General features: G+C 59.9%; 1 protein-coding gene across 1 annotated transcript in view; it reads right to left on the bottom strand.

The window, feature by feature from the left end:
• Nucleotides 1-13,979, bottom strand: part of MAP2K3 (mitogen-activated protein kinase kinase 3) — a 29,763-nt gene extending 15,784 nt beyond the window's left edge. The window contains exon 1 of the mRNA XM_034989788.1: nucleotides 13,758-13,979. Coding sequence (XP_034845679.1) covers nucleotides 13,758-13,806 — 49 coding nt within the window. The 5' untranslated portion in view covers nucleotides 13,807-13,979. The remainder of the gene's footprint in view (nucleotides 1-13,757) is intronic.
• Nucleotides 13,980-14,540: the final 561 nt, after the last annotated feature.

Raw genomic sequence — 14,540 nt, 5'->3', positions numbered from 1 at the left:
AGTCCCCGCCTGCCAGGCGCGTAGCCCTGATGTCTGCTCTGCCCTCCACACCCACCTCACACCACCGGCCACCCAGGGCACTGGGAGCTGCCCCGGGCCCGGAACCACCGGCCATGAGTGTGCACAGCACATTGGGAGAACGGGACCCCGGAAGCCACCTCTGAACCGGGTTCAAGATGCAGCTTCCACCACATCCTGCTATGTGGCCTCAGTGCCCCATGTGTGACCCTGGCTTGGAGGCCCGTATACTTGGACCCAGCAGCCAGGCAGGGCCTGACACCACTGTTAAGTGATGGGATGGGGTTGTTACTGCCGCTGGGAAGATGAGGCCTGGCCCCAGCTGTCCTCAGAGCTAGATGAAATGTCACAAAATAAAACAGCCCCAGTGGGGATGGGGTCCCAGGGTCTGCATCGGGGTGGGTGGGCAGAGCACTGGGGGTGGTGCAGGCGGGCACCTGCAGCCTCTCCACGGAAGCCCCCCAAGGCCCCCCAGATGCCTGGCTCTGAGGTAGGTCTGCTAGGCCCTGGCAGCCAAAGGCCCGGACCCGGGTGGTACCCCAACGGCACCGTCCTCAACTCCAGAGCCAGGGGGAGCCCTGCTCACTCCACGCTGGCCCCAGCTCTTGGGGCACCTCTGTAACCAGATCATGTGCTTTCTCTGCCCCAAATTCAAATACCACCTTTGCCCCTTAGAGGCCGGGTGCCCTTCGGCAAGTCCCCATTCTTCTCTGAGCCCCAGTATCCTCACCCAGACAAAGGGGATCAAAACAGCACCTAGTTGCTTCTTATCACATAAAGCACTTAGAGCAGCAGCCTGCTGCCATCAGCAGTACTTGATCCCCCAGCCCAGGCGGGTCCCGGAACAACCCGGCGGCCGCAGGAACCAAGTTTCCACACACACTATCCACCGGGTGCCGCCATCCGCTCCCCTGGCACGGGGGTAGACCAGTTGCCTAATCATGAGCTCATATGTGTGGTTGTTGTTGGTTTGGGTTTCTTTAAGATTTAGGTATTTATTTGAGATAGAGAGAGAGGAGAGCACACAAGTGGGAAGAGCAGAGTGAGAGAGAGAGAATCCCAAGCAGACTCCTCGCCGAGCGCCCAGCCCAACACGGGACTCGATCTCACAACCCTGAGATCATGACCTGAGCCCAAACCCAGAGTCAAACGCTTAACCGACTGTGCCACCCAGGTGCCCCTGTGTGAGGTGTTTTCATCCCATTTTACAGATGAGGCAACATGGCCAGCTGTCCGGGGCCCGTGGGTCTCTCTCTTGTCCAGCAGCAGCCTGCTGGCCACACAACTGGCCCTTCCCATCTATTCCAAATGTTCTGACAACCCTAGAGGGAGGAGTTCTTAGCCTGCCGTTACTGGAGGAAACAGAGATGCTGCACAGTGAGTTAGGGGTCTGGCTGGGAGCTGCTCCCGGATCTGGTGACTCGGAGACCACACTGGGCCAGGCCAGCCGCTCACGGCACCCTCTCCTGCTGGGAGCTTCTCCTTGTAGGGGGACGGATGGGCCTGCTGTCCTCCCCACAGGGAGCACTGTAACGTCTGCTGAACAGGAACCCAGAGGCATCCCTGGGTTTCCCAGGGCCCAGCACATTCTACATGGCAAGAGGAAAACAGAAAAGCCGAGGTGTCCAGGCCCGTCAGTTCCTAAGGCCACTTCTGTGCTGCCCTTGGGTCAGACTAAGTCACCACTGACCCTCCCCCGCTGAGACGGGCCATGGTACCCTCCTCTCGGCCCATCGAGTCCGGCATCTCCGAAAGAGAAGGCGCGCGCCCCGACGAGGCGGGCTCAGCCGCTAGGTGCTCGGCAAAGGCTAGGCGCACAGTAGGTAGGCCTACGTGATGGCCCACAAGTGGTCACTATGGTTATTACAAGCCTCTCCACAGAGGTGATAAAAAGCCACCCGTGTAATAGAATTATTGGGAGCTTTTATTCTTCACTTGAAGCTTTTTGTAACCAGAAAGTAAAACATTTTATGTTAAAAATGAACAATCCAGGAATGCCTGGGTGGCTCAGTCGGTTGAGCATCTGCCTTCGGCTCAGGTCATGATCTCGGGGTCCTGGGATCGAGTCCCGCATCGGGCTCCCTGCTTCTCCCTCTCCCTATGCTGCTCCCTCTGCTTGTGCGCGTGTGCGTTCTCTCTCCCCCCATCTCTAGTAAATAAATAAAATTTTAAAAAACTGAACAATCACTCGGGGGTCTCCTGGGGCTCACAGCAACACCCCTCCGTGCCCTCGCTGCTCTTGGCCCTACCTCACCTTTGTCTGGCCCGAACCTACACACCCATCCCCACCCTGGCATCTGCAAATGTCGTGAGATGGGCTCCCCGTCAGCCGGCCTCAGTTTCCCTAACCGTCAAGGCAGCCCCTGTGCCTGTGGCCGGGCCGGGCGGGTGAGGGCCACGTGTGAGGAACGAGGCACTCGGGACATGTGAGCTGCCACTTGCCCCTCCTTCTGAGCCTGGGCTGGGCCAGAGGCTCCAAGCACACGGGCTGGGTGGGCAGACAGGGCAGGGTCCTGGCCCTCTCACCTAGCTGCCCGGCAGGGTCACGGGCCTGTGTCTAGAGTGACATGGGCTCTGTGGGGCAGCTCCCCCGCTGTCAGAGGGAGTGGGTGAGGCCACCACGGACACAGCTCCGCAACGGGCCGCAGGCCACCAGCCACCGCCGCTGTCCACCGTCCACGTCAGTCTGGATCCCGATGGCCAGGCAGCCCAGGCTGCCCAGGTGTGGGCCCGATGTGACGACCGTCACCACAACAAACAGAGGTTCACAGGCGGCCACCAGCAAACCACAACAGGCCTGCCAGCCTCAGCCCGCAGGGCCTCTGGCACCGGTGGGCCCAGTGCCAGGCATCTGTGTGTCCTCAGCCTCCGCCAGCCTCCCAGCAGTACCACAGGCAGAGAACAAGGAACTCGGCCACAGACCTACAGGACAAGAGCACACAGAGAGGCACCCCGGACTCCCCCAACTCCTACCCCTGCCTGGCCCTGCCCTCATCTCCTCCCGCTCACCGTTCCTTGAATAAGCCACCTTCTTTCCCACCACAGCGCCTTTGCATATTCTGTTCCCTCTGCCTAGAATGTTCTTCCCTGCAACTCCGTCCTAGCTGATATATGATCCTCACCTTTCGCCTAGTCAGAGAGGCTTTCCTGATCGCTCCAGCTAAGCTCCCTTGTCCCTGGCTCTCCCTGGGTCCCACTGGCTTCGCTCCTGTCACGTCCCACAAGTCATGGTTCTACAGTGATTACCTCAGGGGCAGCTAGGAAGATGCTTACTAGCACGGACTCCAGCCAGGCAGCCTGCATTAAAATTGCGGCTCTGCCACTTCCTAGCTGTGTGCCCTCAAGCAAGTGACTTCACCTCTCTGGGCATCGGAGATCGACGGGGAGCCTAGGGTGATCGGGCGTGTCCTCCGAGGTTACCAGAGCCATCCCGCAGCGGTGCCTGACAGGCGAAGGTTAGACTGAGCCGTCTGCAGACCCCCAGGACTCCAAGTAACACAAGGCCCTCGGCCCGACAGCCACTCTGTACGGGAAAGTGGTTTCCTGTTCCTGTGGTACCGAGGGGGTCAGAGAAGAGGTGCGGCTTGACCAAAGTGACAGAGTGAGTGTCTGGTAGGGAGCAGACATGAAGACAGGCCTGTGTAGCTCCAGAGACCAAACATCAACAGAAAGCCTGAGAGAGGGGTCTCCCCACCCCCTGCGCCGCCCCTGCCCTGAGGCCTCGGGGAGATTGGAAATAGACCGGACTATACCACCGGCTCTCAAGGTCCATCCACGGTGGGAGGGGGATGGGTGGCACACCCCTCACACAGAGCCTGCTGGGGCCTCCACTCACAAAGGGAGGCCCCCACACATCGTCAGGTTTAGTCGCAACCCCTGATTCCCATGACAAAAACAACACCGGCTGCTCCCAATTTATTACTTCCGCCCCCTACCTTTGGGGTATTTTGAGTGCTTCTTGAGCTTTCCAATTCTACTGGAGGAGTCCTAGGCCCGGAGTGTCCGGGCCCGCCCTGGAGATGTGGGAGGCCAGACGGCCCAAGGCCATCTGTGCTCCCTCCCAGCCCCTGCCCCACTTAGCTTGTCACCTCTATCCTATGCGGGTCCCTGAGAGAAAGTTCAACTGGGCCCACCTACTCCTACCGTACAGGTGGCTAACGGATAGCTGATGTTTGTTGGCTCTCACGAGCCAAGGCCCGTGTCCCCCGCTTGATCTTCATGATCTCTGCTCACTGCAGACATCACACCAGCCCCAGCTGCTCTGTGGGTGAGTCCAGATGAAGCGCTCAGAGCACCCAGGTCACAGACAGGACCACTGAGGCTCAGAGACGTTAAGCAGGAAGCCAGACACTCAATCCCACATATGTCTGAGGCTGGAGTCTCCACCCCCTGGTATCCCTCCTGCAAAGAGGCCCCAGAGGAGCTTTTGGGGGCCACCACCACCAAGTGCTCGTGGGGAGCGAGGACAGACCTGGCTCCCCCAGGCAGGCGGCCAGCCGGGTCCCTAGCACTACGGCGCCCTGTCCCCAAGGTCCTAGAACAGACGAAGGGCTCTCTCATTTACTGAGCACCAGGCGTGTGGCACCTGCCCAGGGCACCGTGTGCTCCATCCCACAGGTGAGCGACAGGTTCTGCCGTGGGGGGGGGCCACTTAACCCCCCGGCCCTGCCCTCTCTCCTGCTGTGTGCTGGCCACCGGGGCAGGCGGCCCTGGCCTCCGAGGCCCTCGGCACCCCCTTTCCCTCCACATCCCAGGGCCTTCCTCAGCCGCAAAGCAGGTAGGGAGCGGTCAGTGCTGGCCACCTCACAGCATCCGTCCCTCCTGCAACGAAGAGCCGGGACCCCGCCTGCAGTCACGCTCCAACCGCCGACCCGGGCCCAGGTCTGTCAGGGGGTGCCACTTCCATCTAGTGAGTAGGGGCCGGAGATGCTGCTCCACAACCCACAATGCACACCCAGCCCGGACAACCAAGAACGATCCGGCCCAAAATGGCAACAGCGCCGGGGCTGAACCCGTGGCTGACGGAGAGACAGGACCACAAGCAAACAGCAAACTAACAAAACCCATACGTGTAATGTTTACACAGAATGCCAAGCATGCCAAGTGCTCTGAAGAATAAAGGAAGCTGGGACAGGGACCTCTCCGAGCCGGGATTTAAGCCGAGGCTGACACGGCAGGCAAGGAGGAGGGAAGGTCTAGAGCCAAGAGGGCCAGACACAGGAGACAAGTGCAGAGGGACTTGGTCCGAGAAGATGGAGGGAAGGGGGCCAGACCAGCGGGTGTGGGGACGGAGGCCTGCTCTCACGTGGGGTGCAGGGCCCAGAGGGCCCAGAGTCCGCCCCCGTGGTGCCGACAGTTGCATGAGCTCACACGGCCACCACGGCGAAGGCAACTGGGCACTATCCAAACGCCCACCTCCAGGAACTCATCCCTAACATACCACTCCCCCAAGAGATAAAGAATAAACAGCCGCCAACATCTGGTGAGCGCCTACTGTGTGCCTGGCCTGTGCTAAGCATCTAATCAGATCTCCCTGGATCCCCTCCCAAGCCCAAGAGGCAGGCATGAACGGGATCTCCATTTTACACATGAGGGCACTGAGGCCCAGGGTCTGGAAAACCGAGAGACTGGCCTAGGGAACTGGCCAGGGTCCAGCAGGCTCCTGGGCAGGCTGACAGGCTGAGTGCTCTCCATGCAGGGGGAGGCGCGCAGACCTTGTGAGAGAGAAAGATGGTCTCTTCACAGAGGAGTCCAAGGAGCAAGAAACCGCCTTTCTGCACCTTTGAGATTCTCCTAAGCACATGCAGTGTCAGTTAGTTAAATGTAAGAATTTAAATAAAAGAACAAGAAAGAAAGAAGCCCCGTGTAAACGGTGTCCTGGGCTGCTGCAGGTCTGGGCCTCGGGCTTCTCCTCCATGTGAAAGGGGGAACCAGGCTCAGCAGAGTCCCTCGTGGGGGCGCTCAGCGCAGAACTGGATGGTGCCCCAGAGGCTGGCCAGTGCGACGCTGCGGCCAGGGACCTGGAGACTTGCGCAGGGTCACATGCCAAGACTCGAATACAGACCCCAACTTCCCAGGCCCCCAGATCCTGGCTCCGCACACCTCCCCCGCAGCCATGGGTGCATCTCCCAAGCCACCGGGCCAGAGGCTGACGGACCGTGAGCACCGAAGGACAGGCTGTGGCACCAGGAGACCTGAGCTGCTGAACGGCCGTGTGACCACGGGCAAGCCACACCCCCTCCCTGAGCCTGTTTCCTCCCCTGATATTCTGGGGAGTGCAATGGCCTTGACCTCCAGGACAGGGTGAGCACTAGTCAGGGGTTGTTAAGACAGACCTGGGACAGACCTGTGTGACCTTGGGCAAGTCACTCCCCCCGTCTAGGCCGGTATACTTGTAAAACTCAGGGACGACAACACACTGTGTTGCTGGGTAACCACGACAGCTGAATGAGACAGTGCGCATAAAATGTCTGGCACAAAACGGGTCGGATCAGTGGCCATCCTGACCCAAAGGCCTTCAGTCACCGAGGTGGGCCCCGACTGCCAAGTGAGCCCCTGGACTGCAGAGCCCAGGCTTCAGGAGCCTATGACGAGGGAGGGACATTCCCGCAGTGACACTTAGCCTTCCCAGGGCCTAGGGGAGACGGGACAGTCCTCTAGCTCGGGCTCATGGGCTGAGCTGCCACAGGTCTCCACTTGGGGCCACTGTACGGTCACCCAGGCCACCAGGGGGCACTGCCGGGCCCCACGCTCCTGCTCCTGCAACAGGGTAAAAGCACCTTTCCTTAACAAAGGCCATTCTCGCTTTTAGTATCATTTGCATCGAAACAAAATCTTACAAAACATGGGGCCGAATGGGTAGAAGACCTAAAAAAGTATCCTTGGTGGTGAAAAGTCCAATACGTAGCTCAGGTCCCAAATCAGCACTGAATGGGTGCCTAAGGTGTCCCTGAATTTGAGAGGTCTCATCACCTCACTCTCAACAGCAGCCTGAGAGGTGTTGTCCTTCCCTTCGTTCAGATGAGAACACTCAGGCCCGGGAGGTCACCAAGGCAGCTGGGGCAGAGCTGGGCCTGGAGGCAGCCCCTCCCCCCGGAAGGGCCCACAGGCTCACCCAGCAAGGGTCCCCCCGCACCACCCTGGGGTCTGCCCCAGGCAGCTGGGCTAGGGCGGGCTGTGCCACTAGCAGGAAGGCCAGGGGTAAAGCAGAAGGCCAAGACACGGACGCGCTGAAGGGCAGGGAGGGCAGGGAACATTCCCCCTGTGGTCTCGGGCACGCCTCCGGCCACCACCACGCACGGAGCACCTGCTTCGTGGGCGCACAGAAATGCTCCTCAGCTCTCTCTGTGCTTCCTGAGAGTACCTGGACATCTCCCCTGACATCCAAGGCCCTTCGCCGGCCACCTCCCGCCCACTGGCTTGCGCAATCCTTAGGACACGCCTGGGAAGCTGGGGGCAGTCGCGCAGGGACGCGGAGGAGGGAGTCGGGGCTGTCAGGTTCAGCCGCACTGGCCGAGCACTGCACACTTGGGGTCCCGGGCCGTCAGCCCCACCGAAAGCCGCTAGCCCCACCGAGCCGCAAGAATAGCTACAGACACTCATCTCCACGAACCCTGAGCCGGCCCCCGTACTCAGCACTTCCACACACCAGTGCAGTGAATCCTCGCCACAACCCTGCAATTTCAGTTCTAGGATCGTCCCCATGATACAGACTGAGGCCACACAGCTCGTGAGTGGGGGAGACGGGCGTGAACCCAGCCTCTCCCCACCCTTCTCAAGGGCGGCGAGCTTCACTATGCCCCTGGTACATTAGAACTCAATTTCAAAAACTAATAAAGATGTGATTAATACAGGGGCGCCTGGGTGCTCAGTCGGTGAAGCGTCTGCCTTCGGCTCAGGTCATCATCCCGGGGTCCTGGGATCGAGTCCTGCACTGGGCTGCCCGCTCAGCGGGGAGTCTGCTTCTGCCTCTCCCTCTGCTCTCCCCCTGTGGTTGTGCTCGCGCGCTCTCCCTGCCCCCTCTGCCCCCCCACAAATAAAATGAAAAAAAAAATTATTAATACAAAAGTCAGGGCAGTTGTTAGGGAGGTACAATTCTGGGGGGTACGTTGGGGTACAGTAATGTTCGATTTCTTTAGCGAGGTATTGGGTACACAGATTTCATTTTATTTTTATTCATTAAAATACAGAAGTACATTTTATATATCCTTTTGGTGTCTGTGATATATTTACAATTTAAAAGTTTAAAATGACTGGAAGGCCCCACCTGCCGGTGGGCTCAGCCAGGACGCATCAACAGGGTCAGTGCAGAGCCGCCCAGGAGCAGGGCACCAGCTGGGAGAAGGGCAGAGAAGCCAGGAGGGCCCCCGATATGGCAGCTCAGCCGAGACACCCCAGAAAGGGACCCTCGGGGCAGGGAGAGGGTGACAGGAACCTTTCAGGGTGAAAGAGGGGACAAAAGCCCTTCAGGGTGAGCCTGGTGACCCTCTCCCGAGTTGGATACAGCCCCCAGACTTGCTGTCTGTGAGCTGCACAGGGGCCTACCAGGCTGCCACTGCCCAGCCCTGAATGTTCTTCAGGACTTTTATATGAAGCGTTTCGGGGTTTCCATGGTCAGCGCTCGGGAGGGCATCTGGAGAAGCAGCCGGGCAAGCAAGCCTGACTCATGTGGGCCATGCCGAGAAGGAAGGCCAAGGCGAGGCATGGATGGTCCCTGGAGGGCTGGAAGCCCCAACATCAGGAGCTGAGCTCAGGGCAGGCCTGCCCCATCACCCCATCTGGTGGCATCTCCTGTGCTGCCCCACAGCTTCTTCCTCTGGGACGAACAGTGACACATAGCACCCCTCCTGAGACCTGAAATACTCCGCATGGCCGCCAAGGCCCTGCACCCAGCCAGGCCCTGCATCCCAACTGCTCCCCCTCACCTTGGCCCCCTATCCATCGACACAGCTGACCTTGGATCTGGACCCTCAGAACCATGACTCCCAAGGCCTCCTCCTGCTCCTAAGGTGGAGCGCTGAGAGTCAGGGTGCTCCTCGCTCAGCCCTGTACCCCCACAGCCAGCACCTTGTCTGGCACTGATGAAGTTCTACCAACTGAGGGGCTGGCCCATGCTCCTGATTCCCCACCCCACTCTTCCCTGTACTCAGGGGAGGCAGACCTGCAGAAAGAGGCCAGCCCCCAGTCCTCTCTGTTCCCCACAGGCCCTCCCCAGGAAGGCCCAAGAGGCAATGGGAGGCCCCAGCTCCAGCCTGGAGACCAGCGGGGAAAGAGCCTGGTACATTCTAGCTGGCATTACAGGACCCTGCAGCCAGAGTCCTCATGTCATAGGGCTTACGAGCCCATCTCCAGAGGTCACGGTCCTATTTACTCACGCATCAACGAACACCAGCCATGACCATAACAATAAGAACATAATAACAGATGCTGCTCATTAGACAGACACTGTCTCCAGTCTTTACCACCACCCTGCAAGGGAGGAGTGTTTACTCCCACGTTACAGAAAAGGAGACTGAGGGTCAGAGAGAGCACAAGAGGAAGTCAGGAAGCGGTGAAGTGAGTCAAAATTTGAACACAGGCCTGTCTACCCCCTGAGCCCAGGCTCTGCACCTCCTTCCTGTCTTGCGGAGGTTCTTTGGGGACTGAGGACAGTCTTGCTGGCCCACTACCTAACACTTAGCAAGACTGGAATGAGGCTGTCTGCATCCATCCTTGCAGATGCCAGCAAGACAGGCAGGTAAGGTCCCTGTTCCCAGTCTTCAGGTGAGGAAATTGAGACCTCTCATTGGAAAGGTGGGTCATGCGCAGGGCACTGAAATCATTTAGAGTGCAGTGAATGTAACTAGGCCAACATCACACAGCAGAAGAGCATGCCCTGGAATTTGACCACGGTCACCTCTCCACACCAGGAGCTCAGGGCCACCCCATACCATCTCTCCTCCCCGGCCTCCCAGAGCCCCCAGCAGCCCCAAGGATTCCCTGGGCCCAGGGCAGCAAACAGCCAGCACCACCTGCTTCTGTTCCGTGAGCAAGAGGAAGCAGGGCCCTTGCCTAACAGAGGAAGTTCCTGGGCAGGGCGGGAGCAGAGCCAGGAGGGCCTGCCCAAAGGTCCCAGCCTAGCCTGAGGTCCAGGAAGGGGGCCACCTCTGATGCCCATCTGAGGCCTAGATGCTGACCTGCAAGGCCGGGGTCACAGCCCCCCTCCGAACCCACCAGCCAGCAGGCACCGCCCCTTTAAGCAACAGCCAGTTGGGCTGGCATGCCCGGCGGGTGAGTCAGCACCCAGTGCCCGCTGACTCACCCACCGGAAGCCTCCCGCTGCCCCAGCCTTCTCCCCACACAGGCAACTGAGAACTTTGCTCCTTTCAGACCTGGAGCCATGGGCTGGCTGATAGAGAGTTTCCTGTGCGTCACGCCAGGGGTGGGGGAAGTCCCCAAGGTGTCACCCTCCAGTCTTTCCGACAGCAGGAATGGGACAGGACAGGGGGTTGGGGGCGGGAGACAGTGGCCATGGCAGGCAGGGCCAGGACACCGACGGTGCTCCTGAAGCCTCAATGTCCCCACCGGGCAGCTGGGAGCCATGTGAAGATCAACCACGACGTGCCCGTGGGCGGCACTCAGTGCAGTGGGGGCAGGGACAGGATGCATATGGTACCCCCAAGGACAAATGCAGCCTGAAACAGCAGACCCAAACCATGCCAACCAAATGTCCCCCTGACCACTGGCCCCAACGCCAGCTGCCCTTGGCCTCTGACTCCAGCCAAAGATGGCATGTGGGCAAGGACGCTGGGGAAACCCAGCAGGGCTGTGGGACCTGGCGCCTCATGCACTCATGGAAAACTCCCCAGGCCTGTGGCATAGAGGATGGAGCAGGGCACCAGCTGCGAGGCAGGAAGCTCAAAGGTAAAGCTCCCTGAAGGTCAAGTGCCAACCACACCCTGTTTTGTTCAAATTCCTCTGAGAAGGTGAAGAGCACAATGCTGGAAGACCCTGTGCCCAGGATGGGGAAGGCACAGGTGAGGATCCCAGCTCTGTGGACTCAGCCCAGCCACTCCCCCTGTGTGGCCTCAGTTTTGTCATCTGTCAAATGGGTCAGACTGCAGTGAAGATAAAATGTGCCAACTGTAAAGGGCTGTGTACGCAAGAGGCATCACCTCTGGCTCAGTCCTTGCTCCAGGTCAGGCTGGACCTGGAGGAGACACGCAGACTAGGCAGAGGCATAATGGAGCATCCCACCAGCTGGGATGGCAGGGTGCGGGCAAGGGGGAGGGGGATCCCCACCAGCTCAGCTCAAGCATCCAGCACAGGAATGGGACATAAAGGAGCACTGGGGAGACCTGTGCAGATCCACAGCCGTGGACAGAGCCCTAGCTGCACGTGTCACAACCGTATGACCTCAGGCAAGGCACTAACCACCTCCGACTCTCAATTTCCTCATCTATAAATGGGGCTGTGAGGAATAAATGGGAGAGCACACGGAACATGAAAAAAAGCTTGATAAGTGGCAACTCTCAGGATTTTTGGTGGGGGGGTATTATGGCTCCCCACCATATCCTTCCACAGACCCTGAAGAGGCTGACAAGGTCCCTGAGACTTGCAGAGGCTCCTGACCCTCCATCTAACCCACCCAGCATCAATTTCCAAACTGGAAATTCATCTTCGTTCTCTCTCTGCAGAGAGGCTCAGAGAGGCCAACACCAGAACTCAAGTCACATAGCACATGGGAATCAAACAGTGCCTCCCCAAATTCCCTTTTCCCTTCACACCCGTGACCCCTCTCCCTTCACAACTCTGCAACTTTTATTGTGATGAGGCATTGCCTGCCCGGAAAAGCTGAAAGAGCATTCAAAGACAAACACTGCTTCCAGCCTCCTCCTTCTGCCCATGAAAGCACTGTGGCCCAGAGAAGCTGAGGGACCTGCCCTAAGTCCCACAGCACTGACCAAGCTAGAGAAAAGAAGTGTCTGATTTCCTGGTTCTCCAGAGCGGAGAAGCGTATGATTTCCCGGTTCCCAAGCTCCACGAGGTCTGTGCAGTCCAAGTCCCTCCCCAACCGCCTCCCCCCTCAAGTGCCTCGAGTTACTCACAGTGGTTGGGCAATGGTCAGGGATCCGGCCTCCCACTTACGTAAGACGTAATTACCCTGCCCACCGGGCCGGCCAGGCTCTGGCCCACAGCCAGCGCAGCCCCTGGCAGCAGGGGCAGAGATGGACCCACACCCTCCCCAGGACCCCACAGGCCCTCCTGCTGCCCGGGCCCCTCCAGAGAAAGAGAGGGAGGATCAAGCCCCGAGGAGAGGTGCACTGAGTAACATCTGTTACCTTTCTCCACCTCACTCTGCAGCTGCAACCCAGACAGAGGCAAGGCCTTGACCCCACATGGCTGAGGCCTTCCCAACAAGGGAAACGGTAACAAGGTGTGGGCAACTGTGCCTGCCTGAGCACCTACTGTGTGCCAGGCGCCCTGCTGCGCTCATCACCAACTCACCCATGCTTGCTCGAAACTCTTTAGTTATTTGCTACCTCATATCACACCCAGAAATCCACACAAGGTACGTGTGATTACTCCCATTTTACAGATAAGGAAACTGAGGCCCAGAGATACTTCTGCTGCTGGGGTGAGGCAGCAGCAGGTTTAGAGAGCCGGGAGGCAGCCCATTCATTACAGCTATGGCCGCTTTGGAAAGCTCACACAGCCTAGCCTGCTGAGGCTCTGACATGCCAGAAACATCCCTGCCTCTTCTCTGCACCAAAAAAAAAAAAAAAAAAAAAATCCCCCTTTCACCCTCCAAGTTTCACCCCCTCCCCCCGCCCCGCATGACAAATCCTGCTGCTCTGCCACGGCAGCCGCCACCTCAGAAAAATTTCCAGGAAGGCCAGCTACTTGGAGAAGACAAGAGCGAGCCCATTGCACAGTGAGCACCCTGGCCTAGCGGCTGGCCCAGAACCCCCAGGCAGCAGGGGCAAGCCTGGGATGGACCAACCCTGCAGATACCGGGGAACAAAAAGGGGTGAGCTGCCCAAGGGCAGAGAGAAGCTTGCAAGTCAAGACAAGGAGAGCTGACGGAGAGGGGGGCTGTGTTAGGGTGCAGTGGGAGGCCAAGAGAGGTTCCCGGGGCACAAGGCTGCAGGGCTGCAAGCCCGCCTGGGATGGGGCAACGAGGGGCCTACAAGGATGGAGACAGTTGGGGGAGAGGAGCGAATTTCTAGCTGGAGTGTAGCCAGGGCACCCACACTGCGGGGCGGGGGGAGGGGGGGAGTAGTTTACATTGAGATTCCCCAGCAGGGCAGCACTGCTGGGGTTCAGCTGGGGAGTCATTTAAATCCCAGCATGGATTCAGCCCTGGGACCAGGGACTGCAAGTGGGGGCTGGGTGAAGGATCAGAGTGAATACCACCTGGATCCAGCTAAGGGACCCAGATTGGGAGAATTCCTGTTCTGGGTGCAGTTAAGGCCTAAATGAGGAGGTCAGAGTGAGGTTTCTGACCTGGAGCGGGGTCATCAGAACGAGATGCTAGCCTGAGTTCGGGTGTGAGAGCAGCCGCAAGGCCTAAACTGGGGGGTCCAGGTGAGGTCTATCTAGGCTGAGACCGAGACCCGAGTGCGGAGGGATTCCGGGCCGGAGTGCTGCCTAAGTCCGGGACGGGCTGCAATGGGATCAGACAGACAGAGGTCGGGGTCCGCAGTCCGGGCCGACTGGGCGCGGGGGGTCAAGCCGCGCTCCCCACCAGGCGTTCCTACCTTTGGTCTGGGGCATGCTGGCGGGCTGACTGGAGGCGGGCGACTCCATGGTGCAGGCGGGTCCAGGGGCGGCGGCAGGAACTAATCTAGAGGGCGGCAGGCTCTACCCGGGCGGAGAGCGCTCATGGCTGCGGGCAGGGGGCCCGGGCGCGGCGGCGGAGCTGAGACGGCGGCGGCGGCGGCGGCGGCGGCGGCAAGTTAGCGTCCGCGACGGGCGGTGCCGGAGCCAGACTGGGCAGCGCCGCGGGGGCCCCGGCCGGACGGCGCCGACGTAAGCCCCGCCCCTGCACGCCGATTGGCCCGTCAGTCTCCAGGGCCCGTCCCCTGCCTATCAAATGCCGGCCTGCCCTGCCTGTCAAGCACAAGCCTCGCCCCTGCTGGCCCCAAATCGGGCTCCTCCCATTGTCTGTCAAGCCCCGCCTTCCACCCGGGAAACCCGGGCCCACTCAGGCTGGGTCCCCCTCTTAGGCTGGAGCCGGGTGCCTCCCGCTGCCTGTCAAGACGCAAGCCCGCCCACTGCCCGGGACTGGCGGAGCCCGCCTCGCGCCTGTCAGGCACTAGGCCCCGCCCCCGCGCTCGCCCAGCCCCGCAGCGCCCTTCCAGGGCGTTCGGTGGGCCCTCCTGGAGTGCGCAACCTGGGAAAAACCCCACGTATCCTAGGGTGGCGGGAGCGGGAAGGCGGGGTGCTGTGGAGCCGCTAAAGTGCGCCCCCGGGGCGAGACCTGGGTTCAGATCCCTACTTGGCTGCTTTCCAGGGGCGGTGACCTTGGGCAAGTCTGGTAA

This window comes from Mirounga leonina, unplaced genomic scaffold, assembly GCF_011800145.1.
Source record: "Mirounga leonina isolate KUSES-001 unplaced genomic scaffold, KU_Mleo_1.0 Mir_488, whole genome shotgun sequence".
In the NCBI taxonomy this organism is placed as follows: domain Eukaryota; kingdom Metazoa; phylum Chordata; class Mammalia; order Carnivora; family Phocidae; genus Mirounga; species Mirounga leonina.
The sequence above is the reverse complement of the archived record's forward strand: the minus strand, read 5'-3'. Positions and strand labels throughout refer to the sequence as shown.